The sequence below is a fragment of the Amphiprion ocellaris genome, chromosome 3 (genome assembly GCF_022539595.1).
Source record: "Amphiprion ocellaris isolate individual 3 ecotype Okinawa chromosome 3, ASM2253959v1, whole genome shotgun sequence".
Taxonomy (NCBI): domain Eukaryota; kingdom Metazoa; phylum Chordata; class Actinopteri; family Pomacentridae; genus Amphiprion; species Amphiprion ocellaris.
The window spans coordinates 6,767,072-6,785,902 of record NC_072768.1 but is presented as its reverse complement, the minus strand read 5'-3'; the positions used below and the strand labels follow the sequence as shown (position 1 = coordinate 6,785,902).

Sequence of the window (18,831 nt, the reverse complement as noted above, 5' to 3'; positions counted from 1 at the left end):
AGCATATTTTTATTACAGTTGTCTGGAATCAGTGAAATTGCAAAGGGATTGAAGGGAGACAGGCTAAGATGATATCCAAACAAATGAGGAAAACAAATCATCTGCACAGATTATGTTTGCTGGAGACTTTCAAGAGATGCAGAACAAATTGCATGAGAGGAAAAAAAAGAAATTGTTCACTTTTTACAACATTTTATTGTTTGTGTGTTTTTGGCTCCGATTGTTTGTTATCTAAACCGTCCCTCTCTGTGTTTGTACGTGACTGAGAAGCGAGCAAGTACACCTTTCTGTCTTCCCCTATTTCCCCTCGACTGCATCAGCTCAACCCCTTCTTCCTCTCTTTCAACCGCTCGCATCCAATTCAGCCCACTCAGACTCATTGTTAAAGGGACATATTGGAAAACTATTAGCTCTCATTATGCTTTATAGCCATCCGCTCTCCCTGTTCTGTCTTTTAATCACATTCCACCTCCTTGTATGTGTGTGAGTGTGTGTGTGTGTGCATGTGCGTGTGTGTGTGTGTGTGCGTGCGTGCGCGAGTGTGCACATCCTCGGGTGTGGGGATGTTATGCACTGCAGCCACCCTGGTCAGCCAGACACTAATGAACCACTTTCACTGTAATGCATTCAGATTCAGACCACAAAGTGCCCCTCCTACCCTCATCCACCTTTTTTTTTTCTTTTATGGGGCAGTCAGTGGCACAGGCGCCACCTTTTATGGCAGCCCATCTCAGCTGCGACAGTGTTGTGCTTTCATGAACCATGTCAGCCAGATGGGATCGAGTGCAGTGCAGTCCAAATAAAAAGAGATTTGAGTGAATTGCGTATGGATTCTTGCTTTTTTGAAATATATATCAACTCCTCATAGAGGTGGAAACCCTTATGAGTATCCATTTGGTCTTTGTCGCTCCAAATAACCGTAAAGTGCTAACTGCTCTGTATTGAATTGTGCACAATTCTGATCACCCGTGAGAGCACGTGTGCGTTTGTGAATGTGTTTTGCTGGCAGCACAGAGAGATTTTGAACATATGCTCTGTGATAGACCCAGAAAAAACACACACACAAATGCCACGCATGGATTTAAGTTCCGGTTGTTCTCTCCCGGCCAAGGCAACTGTCATCATTGTGCAGCAAAACTCCCATAATCCATCTGTGACATGACAGCATCCCAACTTCACAGTGAGAAAAAAAAAGCTATTCTTTCTGTCTCTCCATTTGTCAATCCCTTCCTTCCCCCCTCTGCTTCACATTTCCCCTCTGGACTGGTTTTTATACTTCTCTCTCTTGTCTCCTTTTGCTTTTCCAATTACATTTTTTTCCCCTCTTAATCTTCTTTTCTCTGGAAACTTTTATCTGGTTTTGATGACAGTAGAGAAGCTCAGCAAGAAGGGAAAAAAATGAATGATAGCTCGAAATTATTGTTGACCACAAAATTGATGATGGGAATGAAGATATTCATCATAATTACAATTATGATATTGATAATGATGATAATGACAGAGATCGTAATGACAATGATGCTATTAATGACGATGATTAAAATGGAGATGAGGCCGATGACAATAAGGATGATGATGACGGCGACCATAGCGATGATAGCGGTGCTTTGCCGGATTTCTGAGCAGTGTCCATGTTTTCACCTTGGCCCAGATGGAGAGAGACAGACGGAGGGGACGGATGCCAGCCGAAAGAGGGACGCTCGCTCCTCAGCTGGACATCACAAGAGTGAAGACACCAGCGACAGCAGGGAGGACGAGGCAGCAGTGAGTCTTTCTGTCTTTCTTTCATGCAGTCTTCTCTTTCTTTCTGCCTCACCACTCTAATATCTCGATGACCCCGCCTCAACACATGCTCCCTGTCCAAACCCACAGCTCTCTGAGTAAGCAGCAATAAGGTTTATTGCTTGTATATGTGCAGGGAGCTCATCAGGGCTCAAACAATCACAGCCCCGATCTTAATAATCATCAAACACTTAAGGCTCTGTTCTCTGTGCACCCACTGATTAGATTAGTGCTTCATTCTGCCCCTGTCCAAAAAAGACAGCCGCTTGCCCTCGTAATTACAAAATAGATTAAGCATCAAGCAAAATGATCTGAATACAGGAAAAAAGTGTTATAAAACTTGCTCATGTACAAGAGAAAGAGGTGGCATTTGTCATCAGATTTTACTGTTTGGAAACTTTTCTTTTTTTTACTCTACAGCTTAGCCTCGTGACCCCACCCACTGCAGTAAATTTTAATAATGTTTCCAGTTCTGGGAGGCCGCAGCTGAAATTATATTGTGAATACATTATGTAATCTAGCCTCCTCTTCAAACATTTATTTCTGTGACCATGTACACGCTAAGAGATGTGAAATTAGAGATGGAGTTTGGACCACAGCCAGAGATCATTAGGACTTGAAGCAGCAAACCACCGAGACAATCTGACTCCATTTTATTCTTTGCTTTAACTCTTAGGTACGCACAGCAATTTTTTATTCATTTTCAATAATTTTCAAGTACGGCAGGGTATTCATGGGATATTGCCTTCAGCTATGTACTGAAATGACAAGCCCCTGTTGTTTCCAGTTAAAGTGAGGATTGCTATCAACAGTCTTCCCAAAAAGACATAAACAATGATGAACTAAATTTGATCTGAATGTCTCTTCAGCTGAATTGCAAAGATAAATATTTAGCTAATTTCTGCTTGGCAGGGATAATTGACTTAAAGGGCCTTCGACAGTCAGGAAATGTTGATCTTCTACACAAGTGCTTATTACATTATTATCTCATCTCTGCAGGACAACAGGTTTAATTTCTAAATGAGATCGAAAACACTACTCTGAGGGTACACACATCTCAGAAATCACATCAAGTAGCCAGATATGCAGTGTTGTTCTATAGTATTTTGTCTCTCTTTCCTCACATAAATCGTGTCAAGCTGTTTTCTGTCTGTTTTAGTCAAGTAAAAAGACTAATCTAATGCTCTCAAGATTCACTATTCATCATCTTGCCTTGAGCCAGGTGATATATTATTAATCCATTCATTCCACTACTTCAGTTGACCAGGTTTCCACCCTTGCACTTGCCACTCATGTTGACAGCCTGTCTGCCTTGAAGTGGTATCTTGCCTGAGGCTCAGCTATCTGTAAAACTACCTGAGGTACTGAAGAATCAGGCTGTGAAGGCTAACAATCTGCAGTAATTAAATGTTCAACGCATATTTGGCTATGTTGAATTTTTTATTTCTAAGCCCTTAAAAAGCAAAGGCTGTAGACAGATACAGCTTAATCAAGTTTATCAGAGTTAGTTTCTGGTGTTTTGACAATAAAAAGCTTTTCCTCGCCGGCTAAAGTGAGGATCATTACACCAGGACATAAGGGAATCATTGAGCTGTTAGTGGAACAAAATCAAACTTCTGTGCAGTTTATTTAAAGATATTGTCAGTATTTATATTCTGGTCAGTTTGTTTTTGCACCAAGAAATAGCACCATAATGGAAGTCTTTTTAAAGATCAACTATACTCAATTTTTTATTACTTTTTAGATATATTTCATTGTATCTTATTACAGTGGTCATTCAGATTTTTGATCTGTACATGCAGGAGAAGCTACGGTAGCAAGAAAAAGAAAAGGAACCCTTTGAAATTATCAGATTTTTGTATACATTTATCTCAAGATATGATCAGGTCTTCATTTAAGTTATAATTATGAACAAATATTGTATTGTTTTTGCCTGTGATGAAAACATTTGCTGAAATGTTCACAATGTATATTGGAAGGCTAAAGAAATCAACAAGAACTTTGCAGGTAAAAAAAAAACAAGATTGCAACTTTGGAATAGAACAGCTAAACAACACTGAGTTTTCTATTCTCTGCTGGTATGAAATATGAATCTTAAGAAAGAGATCTCAGAGGACTTGTGATCAAAAATCGTTGATTAGCTTGAAGCTTGGTAATCGTGTGCTACAGTCATCTCGAAGAGTTTAGATGTTCATCAGTCCACAGTTAGAGGAGCTGGAGGCCACATGCTCTCATCACTGCATGCCTCAAGTGTTTCACAGTGACACTCCACAGTGCTGGAGGAAAAGTGATTTGTGGTCTGATGACACTATGGTTGAACTGGGAGGAACATGCAGCACTGAATATGGTGTTGCATACCATCATGAAAACATCAAACATCTTCATCTTACAGTTGGCGTGAGGTGGAGAAAGAATCATGATTTGCAGCTGCTTTGCATCACTGAAAAGAAATTGAAGCTCCTCATGATATGTTACAGGATATAAGCTGGGTGATGTAGCAAGGCAATGACAGTAAACATTCAAGTGAATATACACAGATTGGCTTCAGACAAGGAATTCCACCTCATTAGGTGTCACAGTCAGTAGAAATACTGTTGGCTGATCGCAAGAGAGCCTTTACATGAGACACCTTAAGAGGTTGAAGCAGTTCTGTGAGGAAGAACGGTCCAAAATTCCTTCTGAATGTTGTTTAAATCTAATCTCTAGCTAATGGAAATGCTGGTTTAAGGTTATTGTTGCCAAAGGAGGCTCACTTATTTATTAAATTCAAGGTTACTTCCACTTCATCTCACCAGAGCAAGGATGTTTAATGGCTTTGTTCAGTAAAGATGTGGAAGGTTAGAATAGTTTGTGTGTTACTAACTTAAAACTTTTGTCTACACCTGAGACTCAGAAGTAGATCAGACCACACTTCATGACCTATAAATCAGGTAATTCCACAGAGGGTTCACTTACTTTTTGTTACCACTGTATGCCGCTGATAGATCTGACAGTATGACGGACAGTAACATAATTTTAATGCACCATACACAACATACAGTATGTTCTTGGCCACATACAAGCTGTGGCTGCAGGAGTTTAAGGACCCGAACACAGCTAGAGTTAAAACCCAAATTGTTCCAATATCCCTGTGCAGATGTCGACTAGCCGAGGCGACCAGCGGAGAGAAGAAGACGATATATCTTATTCCATAAAATGCAGTCGTCTTCAAAATCGATTTAAGTGAAGGCTTTAGGAAATGTGCTTGAAGAGATAAGAGTCATGAAGGGAAGCCGGCGGGGGTTTTTCTGAACGGCCCTCCTCTAAACTCTAAACCTGCCTGATGGTGTTAGGGCTTCTCTTCTGTAACAGGCGAATGAAAAGCAGCTCACAGAATGAGGCGGTCTCGTGCACCGCAGCTCAAATATTACGCTGCGCTGTAAGCATTTCGCTGAAGCCACTGAAATGTGTCAGAAAGTTTATGGCATGCCTCTTTATGAATTTTAATAGCACTGCTTTGTTGCATGTTCCCCTCAAATGACAGCCGATAGATTTGGTTTGCTTCAGATAATGATTACTTAAATGAACTGTGTCCATACTCTGATGGCAAACGCACTAAATCATCACAATTACAATATAAGAGATAGAATCAGCCTGCTGCCGGAGGTGCTTATTTGGATTTACGACTTGTAGAGTATAGGCCTGAACTCCATTTATGGTTATCTATAGCATTGCTTTATATGTAGTGAGCGCTATATTCTCTGCTTTCCAGTATGAACGTGCGCGTGTGCATGTGCATGTTAACACGGCTCGGCCTTAAGCCTTCTCTGTTCGGCTCTATAACGACGTCTTTCTTCATCTATAATTTAAACGCCCATTTACAAGCTTTTTGTTCTAGCAGAGTCTGACCTCCGAGTGTGTGTGTGTGCTTCCATATGTTTCATGTCTCCTTACGTTTTGCTTCTCATTCAGCACCACCATCTCAAGGAAACCCAAAGCAATATAATTGACAGCCTCAGTCGATGTGGTGCTTCTCCGCTAAGAGCACTCCCTCACTTAGAAAATGTCAATGCCAAAGGTCAAAGCTGTAGTCTGTGTTTCTGGGCCTGATAGTCGAAGATAAGTTCAAGCCCAGATGAGTGTGCATCTTATAGAGAGAGGAAGTCAGAAACAGAAAGGAGGGGAGGTTTAATGTGCTGTAATATGGGTCAGGAGGACAGAGGCCCTTCTCTATTGTTTACCTCCCCTCTTAGGCTCTTCTAATGTTTTGTGCCGCACTAAGAGCTCCCTAAAGTTGCCATTTCAGAAATCTCACACAATGAAAGTGAAATGGTTTGGCTGAAAACAAACATAAAATCTCTCAAGGCTGTGCACACTCAAGAATAATAGACGGACTAAAAGAAAATGGAACGACCTCACTACGATTCTGGTAGGACCAACTCTTTCTCATACAAACGCCCAAATCAAGGAAGGTGTCGGTGCATCACCCGCCGCTTAAATTAATTTAACAAGTGCAGCAGAAAGATAAAGTCTCTAAGTGGCACTCTTTTCAGTTGCGCATCTGTTTTTCTTGCTTTGTGCCGCTCGACTATTTTCAGACAGAGCAGAGTTGGCGTAAGTGATAGACAGAGCTAAGTGGCATCCTTGGTGTGAGTAAAGGTGAAGAAGAGGCTGATGGTTTCTGATAAAAGCCTAGTAAATGTGTCCTGCCCCCTCTCTTGTTTGTTGTAGATAGTGAAAGCAGTGGCAACGAGAGAAAGAAGCGCGTGGAGTGTTAATCTGAACACTTTGTAGGGAAGCATATAAAGATTGGAGAGGACAGACAAAAGGGAGGACACGAGGTGATGCAAGGAAACAAGAGAAAATCAAAAGTAAAGAGAGGTGAGGAGATGAGGAGCAGGATCTTCTGTAGAGGAAGTAATTACGTTCCTCTCTGCCTCTGTGAAAGGCAGCGACCTAGCAGCAAATGTTTGCCTGTGCACCTTCCTTTCTTTCCTTGCAAATCACAAAAAATTACAGCTTAAATAGGTGACAGAGTGTGTCAGGTTTGGCAATTACAGAAACCGGCTTAAGATGTTGGGTTTTTGAAAAATAATTTTTGCTTTATTTTGTGACCATCTGCTTTCTCTTCAAGATGAAACCTGCAGTTAATGTACACCGTCAATGTAACGTTTAGTGAAGAACAGAGACTCGTGTGCAAAGACACAGAGGTAAAATTCAAAGAGGCAGCGTGTTTACAACAAATCCAGGTAGTCATACACAGAAAATCGGTCCGATCAAAGCTAACAAATTCAGGCAGGGAGCAGGCAAAAATCCCCCAAAATATAAAACAAAGAACAAGGCAAAGTCAAAAACCATAAGGGCAAACGCTAGGGAAATGCTGGAAAGCAATAACACATGAGGCAGAACAAAGACAAACTGGGAGAGAACAAGCTGGGGGTAAAAACAAGGGGCAGGTGAGTACAAGGCCTTGGATAGGAAGCAGGAGAAGCGACGGGTAGGCAGGTAAGACTGGAACGATAGCACAGGTTAATACTTTAAAAGGGGAAAACAAGTGTTGACTAACAGGAAAATGTGTTTGTGTGCATTTGCGAGCATCCCACCTCCATTGTGTTTGTGCCCTTATACTATGTGCTTCACATACATTCCCATGCGTACAGGCATGTGAGTGTGTTCATATGTCGGTGTGTCTGCGCTGTTAATGGATGAGATGAGGTCTGCATCCTAATATCCCCGTCAGTGGTGGATTGCTTTCATGCGTCTGCCCCTTCATGTCACGTACCTGATGAGAGAGAGCGATGATGAAGGCAAATGAAAAGGGCTGAGGCTTCATAGGAGATGAAAAGGCTGCAGAGGGGGAAAAAAAGGCACAAAAGAGAGGTGCAGATTGGATGATGCTGGGAATCAATAACATTGATTGAGAGAGAAATGAGTCAACAGTTGTGTCAGAGGGCATTTTGCTTGCCAGTTGCTGACATTAGATATAGAATGCCATGATGCTGAAAAGTACTTCTGCAATAATGATGTTTTTGATGCTGTGATATTCATAAAATGTATAGTCTAAATATGACTACAGTAGAATTGTAATAATTTTGGTTTAACTCTCTCTTCAGTTCTACAGTTTGGTATATTTTTGAAGTTAACTCCTCCAAGTTGGAGTCAATTTCTAGTAACTTTCAGCCATGTGTGTCAGGAACATACATAGCTGAAAATAAAAGTAACTTTTCTACTGGGTATGAGAGACTTACTTCCAGTGAAAGAATTCATGTTGATATTTGGTTTATTGGTAATATCAGAGAAAAACAGCAGAGGAGGTACAGAAGTTAACCATGGTTACAAACCTTCATTTAGTAATTACGTAGCAAGACATCAGTCAAATTGTATGAGGTGCAATCAAGAAGTGTTTTGTGCTGCTGGATAGCTCAGTGCCTAGTCCTGATTTTGGCACAGGAGATTGGTGGTTCAGGGTACAGTTTCCCAGTGAAGACCCTTAGGCAAGGTCCTTAATGCTGCCCCGCCTACACACCTCGTGTGATATCTGCTCTCAGATGTATGTTGCTTTGGATAAAATGTGCTAAATGATGAAGTGTAAGTTTCAGGATTTCATCTATAAAACGCAAAAACTATCTGATTTCAAAGTTGGCCACTATTCCCTTCAAAAAGGACTTCTTGTGTAGTGTTACACTGCCCTGGGAGCATGTCAAAATGATGTGCTATGCATACTGGATCTCATCTACTTTGTCAAAGTGGTTAGAATTTCAGCTTGAATTTAATTTTGGACAAGATTAAAAAGTTGCAGGGACCTAAATCTGGCAAGTAAGGTCAGTGGAGTGGGCGTGCATTGTGCAGTTTGTGCTGAATGTTCTAGCTCGAATGCCTGAGGACATTCCAGTCGAACTCGCCATTGACAGTCTGCTCCTCGGGGACAAATTCACAGTTCACAGCCCCGTGAATGTCTAATAAAATGATGGACACGCTTTTGGGCACACTGCTGACCTGATGCACCTTTTTCCGTTTTGGAGACTGCAAGCCCTTCCAGTGCAGATTGCTGTTTTAGTATTGTAGCTGTACACCCAATTCTCATCATCAGTGATGATCCTTGACATGGATGTATCAGTTTGACCCCAAAATGTGCTGTTGGCTTTACGGACAAGTTTGAGGTTCATGATGAAATCTCAAATGCGCTCCTGCAAGTGGTCGTAACAGGACTTCCAGGGAGTATTCCTAACATGGCATTAGTGTGGAACGGAGCTTCAAATACCTTTCGACTCAGTCTGCATGAAATTATATTAGTTATAAGTTAGAAATTGGACCAATATTGCATCGCAAGGTCTGTGTCGATTATATCAGTCCCTCAGGTGAAATAGTAAATCACACACCTCTCACATCCCAACAATATGGAACTTTTTCTTCATTGTCACAGAAGATGAAAAATCTTACTTTCAGCTCAATAAATCTATCATGTGTTGTTAGACTCATGAACACACACACACACACACACACACACACACACACACACACACACACACACACACACACACACACACACACACACACAAAGGCCAGACCAGCAGCTCTCCTCCTGACATTAATAAGGCAGGTGCCTGCAAAAGGCCAGTTAGCCAAGGTAAGGGACTGCAAATGAGGTCATGAAGATGAGAGGAGCGAACCGGAGTATGAGCGTGAGGAGATATTTCACAGCAGTGTTGAGAGAAAGGGCTGCACCATTGTCTTTCACCTGAAGGAGATTTTAATCATAGTGGCAATTTTACAGCAGCCCATAAACCGCAGCAGCCAGGCCCCATTGTTAACCTCCAATTGCTTTCAGGGCTGTAAATATGTTTGCCATACATTGCTTTGGCCTTGCCGATAGTTTATGAGAGATGGGATAGAGGTAGTGATGGCAGCAGGAGACTTTCCCTGAGAATGATGAGGAGCACCGAGCATGGACCGACTAGTAAATAAACACATGTCCGCCGATCAGCGACACTCAACACACTCAGCTGCACCACACAGGCCTGTGGTAGATGATACAGTGCAATGTGAGCTAGCTGGGTATTAGGCTTCATCACTTAATCTGTAAATGGACCCATTGAGATTAGTGTCGTAGTTTAACTGCATAATTTTGCATTTGGATTTGAACAGTGACACATGACAGATTTTTTTTCATGTACTCATTGCATTTAGCATTTCTGATGTTGTGACGGACTGAAAAGGACACTGGATGTGATTTAGTGGTCCAGGGTGATAAATTCAGGGTGACTCAGTGACCTCATCTCTGACATTTGGTTGACAGAGTTCTCTCCTGTCGGCTGATTGGATCTGCAGCTAGCCAAGTGGAAATGGATCTCCCATGAGGCATTTGGTCCATCAGCGTGAGCGCCTTTCTCCAGGATGTCTGAGCTCATGTTGCCTTTGTATTTTGCTCCTTCTCCCAGTGTGTTGTCAACTCTATTCATAGAATGGTTTAATTAGATTTTTGTTTTGATCAAGGACTTTCACCCTGTTCCTTAGAGTACCTGGAGTGAAGCAAACTGCTACAGGTTGGCTGTCAAAGTGGGAGATGACAGGATAATAGAGCTGCTATGGTGTTGCTATATAAGCAACATGTAACATATGAACTCAGAGCTTTTAGATAATTGCAGGTTAGTTCCCTCAGAGGCACTTAAAGCTACTTAAGAAGCTGGTCGATAGATGAAGGTTGAGGTAAAGAAACTGAGACCGAAAGGCGTGCTTTGTAGAGAAATGTTGACAGTAACAAACTGCAGTGTAGCCCAGACAGTTTAACAATAGGTTCTTACACAAGTCACAAGAACACCAGATCTGATTTTGTCACACAATAATCTCTCTCATAAAGGCAATTCAAGCACAAAAGATGAATAGGAAAAGACATCCAGACACAGTGTGCTAGTATTATATTGAGATGAATTAAATGTTGCAATGACTTGTTTGGCTCATTCAGTTCAGTTTCAGTCTATGGAACGGCAGCCAAAGACTCCTATGGTCTGCATTTATACCATATTTTCCCCTAAAGGTAATGAACTCGTTAGGGACAGCGGTTTAGCCACATGTTAATCGTCCCACTAATGGATTTCGCAGCCTTCATCATACACCAATATAGTATATTGCAACAACCGGGTCTTGTTTGCAGAGTTTTTGACGTCAATTAAAAGCTTAATAATAAAATTGTGAAAGTTAATCGTTGGAATCTGTCAAAGTGGAAACATTGCCACAGGCTGTTGGGGAAAATAAACTTCTGAGACCCCAAGGAAAGCAATACGGTGAATGAATGGATGAAATTATCACCCAAATCAAAAAAAAAGTCAAAACACTGTTGTGTTCTTTACAGCCTGATTGTCATGATTGCTGAACTTTAGGAACAAGTTGTAATAGCTGATGTAAATAATTGCCACAGCTATGAAATTGAGACCCAAGTACTAATCAATTATTTTTAAGATCACTCTGTTCTTATAAAGTTCTCTTGGATTAAACCCAATTAAAGGACTGGAACTGCACTCAGGATGTATGTGCTGAATCATCTTAATAGCCAAACTTTCTTAAGTAGTGGTCTTTATGCAGCAGTGCACAAGTGCATATCCCCTTGATAATTATTATTTCCCTCTGTATATACATAATTTTACCTCGGATGACTTGGCCTAGCCATAAGCCTCTGATAACTGGTTGCAACCTTACAAACAGCGGATTCCTCCCTGTCATTTTTCAACATTGCCAGTGTTGACAGCTCCGTTATAGGATGCTATTTGAGGATTCAGTCCAGAAATGTTTTTCCTACGAGTGCTTCAGTGCTTTCACTCATTCTCACTATCACCTCTCAGGCATTTGTCAGCCTGGTGCTGGTTCACAGAGGCTGGACATCCAAGCTGCGGACCTGCAATAAAAACTCCAAGGCAGGGCTCCAGCAGCGAGACCGGCGCTGTCTTCATACTCTGATGCCCGTGACCAGATGCCAACGAAGTGGACGCCTGTTTCTCAAGATCAACAGCTCCTGCGTGTGCATGCAGTGTACTGTACATGCACTCAAACAGGCAGGCTGTAGAAATAATCTCAAAATGGACAGCTCAGTACAATACCCATATCCACATACCAACCTGACAATTTATCGCTTCTCCTTTTCAGGTCTTAAGAGCATTTAGCTCTATTTCATTCTTCTGTATTCCAGATAGAGAGGAAAAGAATTACATTGTGGGTTCACCCTCAATCCTTTTTGGCACCCCGTTGAAGACTATTGCTCTTTTTACACTTGCTGTGGTTTCTGGCTCTGTTCCAGCAGTGGTCAGTGTTAAGCTGTTACGGGCAGGCTGTTTGCTGTTACCACTCAGTTTCATGCTGGGTCCATGCTGGGTGGAGGTCATTAGGTTATATGACATGACACAGGTCTATATCTCTCTTTTCACTTTCTCATCCCCACCTCTCTGCCTTCATGGGATACTTTTAGTTGGGCAGATTATGTAAGAGGCAGGTCCATATGTCAAAATGACTGTCAGCAGGGGTGTACAGCTAAGAAACACCTTTGCTTTGGCAAGTCAAACTCTCGTCAGTTTTGGGAATAGTACCGGCAACTTGATTTGCTTTTTCTCTTGCACTATATATGAAATGTCTGCATTGAGTCATGACAATGTGCACAAACAGTATTTGTAGAGGCCTAGGTGGTAGCAGGCTACATTTGCTATCCTGAGTCCCAGCAGTCCTATAAACTGAGAGAGTACTTACAATATATACACAACCTCTGCAGTTTATGGAGCTGGCCTGATTCCAGATAGCTAACTGGCCTTGGCTACAGTAAATAAATGGTTGCATGAGCGCCCCGATAGCTCATCTGGTTGAGTGCGTGACCCATGGATTGGGGCTGGAAGTCTTCCACCAAGGCGACCGCAGTGGCCGTACATCGATTCCGACTCATTGCATCGATTGCGTGTCATCCTTCCTTTCTCTTCCCCCACCTCTCCTGTCACTTCCACAACACTCGTCTTAGTTTTTGTGTCCCATTTACACTTTGGAAAATAGGTGAAAATGAATAAGTCAGTCGGGTGTTGTTCAAAACAATCATTTTTATCATAGTTTGGTGGTACATTAGTATAAAAAAAAAATAAAAACAAAAGCAAAATCTGTGAGAAGTAGATGCCAAGTTGTAGAAAAATAAGATAAATGTCTGCTTCTCAATGCCAGCCCAGTCTGATCAGTGCATATAAAGGCCTTGAGGTATTACTTCCTTGGAGCATATGTTGGCTTTTGATGCCACTGCTCATATCACTTGGTTCTAGATCTGAAACAATTATTTGGCACATGAAAAAGGTTAATGCGTCATAACTATACAGACCCGCTCATACAGGAGTGCAATCTATTAGAACAGACAGAGTTGATGGTCAAAGGCCTTGGATGGGAAGTGCATCAACTCCTGCAGGACAAACTTGTTTAAGTGCTTAATGTTTTAAGTGCTTAATGTTTTAAGTGCTTTCAGAAGGCTGGATCATAGAAAACGGTCTGGCAATGGAAGCCATCAGTATAGGGGTGTGTACTCTCACGATGCCTGTGTGTCTGCCAGATTAAACGAGCAGGTTCTGCTCCTGTTGCTGCTTGATAAAGGGGAACACAAAAACCGTGCACACCTCCATTTTCTTCTGTTCCATAAAGACTCTCAAAGAACGGGCTAACAATAGAAACAAGGCAGGGATAAGAGCCATGCAGAAATATGCTAAACAATAGAAGCAAAGCATTTTCTGTCTCTGTTCATCTTTCTTGCCAAATCTCCCACCGCTCATGGATTTAGTTGACGAAAGGCAGATAAGGAAGCCTTGACAGAGTAGCACCATGGATGCATGGATGGATGAGTGGCTAGATGAATGGAGCGATGCAAGTAATTTGAATAAAATGCTCGATGTGGGCATGTAGCTTTTCTGTGGGTCTAAGGAAGAGGTGGAGCTGACTCATTTGCATTCCCCTGAGATCATTTCCTGCTTTCATCCACACTCCCTGTTTGCCAGAGTTAGACTGAGTGCCATATCTCTAAAGAGTTGGAGGGGATTTCATGTTTTGCTTAAGTTTTTCCCCAAGGAGTTTTCCATAGGTGCCAGCTTTCAAGTGCCATTTTTTTCTTTTAGTCCACATTCTTTCATCTGAGTGTAGCCGCAAAACATTAACTAGTATATGGGGAGATGTGTTAACTCGTTGATGCGGCATGAAGCATAAAGAATTGGTAAAGCTGATAAAAATGCTGATTACAAAAGATGTGTGTGGGTGTATAAGCTGACTGGTCCAATAGTGCTTTGATTTATCTGGACCTTCACTCCCAGTGCAATAATTTATTCAGAATTTTTCTCATACAAAAGCAGGTAATACATTTGATTACCAAGGTCAGTCCCTTGTTTTTCAGTGTTTTTCTTTGTTCCCCTGGAGGGCAATCCCTCTTCTTTTTTTATCAAGACTTTTCTTTCCCTTGTTTTCTCTCCCCTTTGCCTTCAATCTTTCTCTCGTCATGCGACTGGAGTATGTGTTTCCACTTCACAATGCATCGTCTCCTGTGGTGAACCAGCCTGTGGGCCCTACTCCTCATTGATCTCTGCTGTCCCCATGCTGTCCAGGCAGAAGCCAGACTCTTGGAGCCAGTTGATTGATCTCTCAGGATCTTTGGCTGCTTCACCACCCATGGTCACACACCTTGTTCTTCTCTTCTCCTAAACATCTTTATCTGCCTTGTCATCAACCCTCTGTCACCTCTGGTTCTTCATTCCCGCTGCCCTCATGAAAGCTAATGCTGTTTACATGGAGTTTACATGGTAACATTTACTCTCCTGCATATGAGCAGTATATAAACACTTCATTATAGTGGAGGCAGGTTTATTACTACATTTGCCAACAACAATAAACCGATACTGAATAATTTATTAGACAGTGTACAGCTGCAACTGTATTTAATAATATTTGATTAAACACAAATATATTGTTATAGTGTGCTGTAAAACTTTTAGCATATAACTGATTTATGCACATGTACAGATTACTTACAAACAGTATTTAAAACTATTCAATAGTAAATTTATTCAAAATTATTGTCTTTGAAGATAGCAATTTGACAAAAGTAATAATTAATTGAAGGACTACTTACTTGGGGTAATTCCAGATTTTTCAGCCATCATTGCTTGATGGAGTTTGCTCAGTTGTCATAAAGTGTTAGGAAAAGTTTATAGAGTTGTGAACAAAAGTGTACATACACTTGTGAACAGCATGTTTATCATGGCAGTTGAGTTTCTAGTGACTCTTATGACTCTTCTATGAGGAAGGTTCTTTCATAGATTTATTGTTCTGGTCTCCTGGAAATATTACAAAATCTACTGGGTCAAAAACATAATACGGCAATGCTAATATTTGTTTATTTATTTACCCTTTGACCATTTTCACTTCAGACAAGTGCTTCTGGTAATCGTCCACGAGTGGACAGTGCAGTTCAACTGCATTTGTCGACTTTCTGACACAGACTTGTTTATTCATCACAGTCTGCAGGTTTTTGATGCGGTTTAAAACTGGACTTTGGCAAGGCTAGTCCAAAACATTGATTGTAGTCTGATTTAACAATTTCTTTACCTCTGCTGATGTGTGTTTGGGGCCATTGTCTTGTCAGAACACCCATTACATCCGAGACCCAACCCTCTGGCTGATGATTTTAGTTTTTTTCTGAAGAAAGTGGATCTGAACCTCCTTCTTCATTTTTTAATTTACTTTGTGTAAAACATCAGTTTCACTGGCAGCAAAACAGCCCCAGTGCATAATACTACCTCCACCATGCCTGAAGGTAGGTTTGGTGTTATTGTGGTTAAAGGCCTCACCTTCTCTCCTCCAAACATACTTTTAGTCATTGTGGCCAAGTAGCTCAATTTTTGCTTCATTTGACCACAAAACTTTCCTCCAGACGGCCTTCTCTTTGTCCATGTGATTATAAGCAAACTTTAGTCGAGCTCTAAGGTGTTGCTTCTAGATGAAGGGCTTCCTTCTTTCACAGCAGCCTCTCAGCCCATTGTGCATAACTGTATATTGTCAATAGTTTGTTAACAGTTTATACCAAAAATTTCAAACAGACTCCCACACATTACATAACTTGCAAATGAAAGTCTAGCACTAAAATGGCACAAATGACTATATTTTTGCAATGTGCAGAAGTCTGTTTGAAACTTTGAGATATGCCCGTGCCCCTTGTCGAATGGGGCCTAGTTTTGAGATCCCAGAAACAACCACGGTTAAGAGGTAACAAAAGCCCTAAGCACGTTCATCAAAAACAGCAGGCCAATAAAGATTTATCTGAAGAAACCACATAATGTAACCAAGTGATTATGCTTAAGCTGAGCAGTGATTTTTGTAACCTGAGGCTTATTGTTGAAATACTGAAGTGTTTGAATAAGATAGATGTGAATGATTAAACAGGTGATCTTTTATGAAATGTTTAACAGTAAAATGATTTGTTCATGATTGAAATATTGAATGTGAAGCATGTTGTGTGATCAAGCAAATGCAGTGATTTAAAGGAATGATTATGTGTGACAAGTACTGTGTCTGAAAAGAGGAAGTTGATTTTAAACTGCGCACTTACTAGAAAAGAGGAACTAGAGTGTTACCCAATGTTGAGCAATGCTTAGCCTCTACAGGGCAATGATTTTGACTTACAAAATGTTGTTCCAAATATGGTAAATCCTTGTAATGGTTAATAAGTGCAATGATCTCATGCAGGATGCAGACCCAAGTATGGGTATTAGAAATCATGTGTAATCCTTCTGAAATGTAATGTAATCAGAGTATATTCAATGTGTGTGTATTGGGAATGTGACAATGAATCACCATGACTAGGCAACTGAGCCCTCAGACACTGGGTGTGTATTGAGAGATAACTGTATAAAAAGAGGAGACAGAGACAAAGTATTCGGAGTTCTCGGAGTTCTCTGAGTTGTTGGAGACGTCGAGGGGCTTAACACTGGGTTAAGCCTGCCAGAGTTCTTTGAGGACATCGCTGGAAGAAAAGTTCTCCGGACTTTGTTCAAGAAAAGAAGACCAAACTCTGTTGATGAAGAAAAGTTCCAGTCGGTCTACAGAGTCACCAAGAAGAGAAGAAAGAAGAACAGCCGCCGAGCCAAGGAGGGGAAGACGGTATCGGAGACGACAGCTGGAGGCTGCCCTCACCCAGAGAGACGGGAGAGTCGGGGACTTTCCACCACCGCTCATCTGCCCAGGTCATCGGGGCTTCCTCACCACCGTTCCAGCTTCTGCTTCTAAAGACATCTATAAGACCAAGATTGGCTTTTTGGGACTTTTTCTGCTCCCCCTGCCGAGGAAGAACAATTTTTGGACCAAGAGAGACTTTGTACGGGGTTTCCAGATCCACTACTGAGTTCATCCGGACGCAGGTCAGACATCGGGCGTGGCAACTAAGGCCAAGTTGCCCGTTCTCTCTGTCTCCCAAATTATACTGATTAGAGAAGATTATTAGAGAGGCTCAGTTTAATAGTTTTTAGTGTAATTGAGTTGTTTTAATTATAATTGTTATTGCCTAATCAAAACTGATGCTATGCCCTTGCTGAATTTATTCAATAAAACGCTATATTGCATTTAAAGAGAAGATTAATGTAATTTTTATAATTCATATGCTTTGCATGCCAGTAAAAAGTTAAGTCTATTGTGTGCATTAAAACTAAGAGGTTCCTAAAGGTTGCTTTAGTCCTAACAGTGATTTTAAAATCTTACCCTTGAGGTTTTCTGTTCCTAACCTCTAAAACTAACCTAGGAATATCACCAAGTGCAAACAGAAATAAGAGGAAAGCTGTCGTTAACAGACGTGACTGATAGGTTGCTTGGTTACTTAGGCTACTTAGCTGGGCTGCACATCAGAGTAAGAAGGGTAAAGCGTTTGGAAGTAGACAGTAAGAACCTAGGCGAGTATTCCTCGACACCAGCTTAATCATTCTGCTGAATCCTGTTAGATAAACCACTAATAGGCAGATAGAATCTAACCCTAAGAAACGGAGAGCTGGTCCTGATTTATCCTTAGCAGGTTAAAGAAGGCAGATCTGACGACACCCTCCTATGCACCTATCTCATAAAATACATATGTGAAGAGTTTCTTTTTGTCAAGTGTTTGTACACCAGTTATGGATGGCTAGGCTGGAGGTGTTGCTGATAAATAATAAACACCTAAATGTTCTTCTGTCTGCTTACAACTACATTACAGAACAGAGTATGCTAGAATTAAGTCTTACTCCTTGCTTTTCTCGTTGTCATTCCCACCTTAAAATTTATCATTGTCCCTCCTGGCAAGGGCTTCCCTAATAAAGGTTTAAAGGCCACTTCTTTTTCCTGGTGGAGACTTATTCTTACTTTTTTCTTGTTGTCTGTGGCTGTCTGATAGTAAATGGAATAGAACATAATCTCAAGTGTCACAACAACAAAAACACACTTTTGTCTACAAGTTTATATGGTGATAGTTTTTCTCTCCAGCTTTGTTTTACAGTGATAGCTTAGAAGAGAAATTCTTCCTTAGCCTCAGTTTCTCACCTTCTTACATGAGCTCCATCAGTATATCTGCTTCCACAGCCTCAACTCACCCTCCATCTTCCCCTCATCTTCTTCCTCCTCCTCATCTCACCTCATTCTGTGGACTTGACGAAGTAGCGTGCTCTGTATTTGCATTAAGATTTCACGTCACATTTTTCCATTATAATAATAGTAATGATACTATAATGCATTTCTAATTCAGTCAATATAGCCTGCTGCACAGCTCTAGATCATACTACTATATTCAAACTAGGTTGAATTTAACCTATGTGAGGTGGTTAATTAACAGGGATAGTCATGCAACCCACATCATGTAGTATTTTGTACTTTATATGCTGCTATGGTAACTTGTAGTAAGAATACACTTTGGCCATGAAACAGCTGAGATAAAAGACTTGATAATTCTTCTCACCCTGGGGCAATGGCCTAAACTGGCAAACCAAGTAGGCTATAATCTAGTTACAGTAGTGGACAGGGTGTGCTGCTGAAGTGCTTTGTTTGGCTCTCTTCTTATTGTCA

At 41.1% G+C, this 18,831-nt stretch overlaps 1 protein-coding gene across 1 annotated transcript in view; it reads left to right on the top strand.

Moving 5' to 3' along the window:
* b4galnt4a (beta-1,4-N-acetyl-galactosaminyl transferase 4a) overlaps positions 1-18,831 on the top strand; it is a 156,943-nt gene that overhangs the window by 51,690 nt on the left and 86,422 nt on the right. Inside the window, exon 2 of the mRNA XM_023284670.3 lies at positions 1,652-1,764. Coding sequence (XP_023140438.2) covers positions 1,652-1,764 — 113 coding nt within the window. The remainder of the gene's footprint in view (positions 1-1,651; positions 1,765-18,831) is intronic.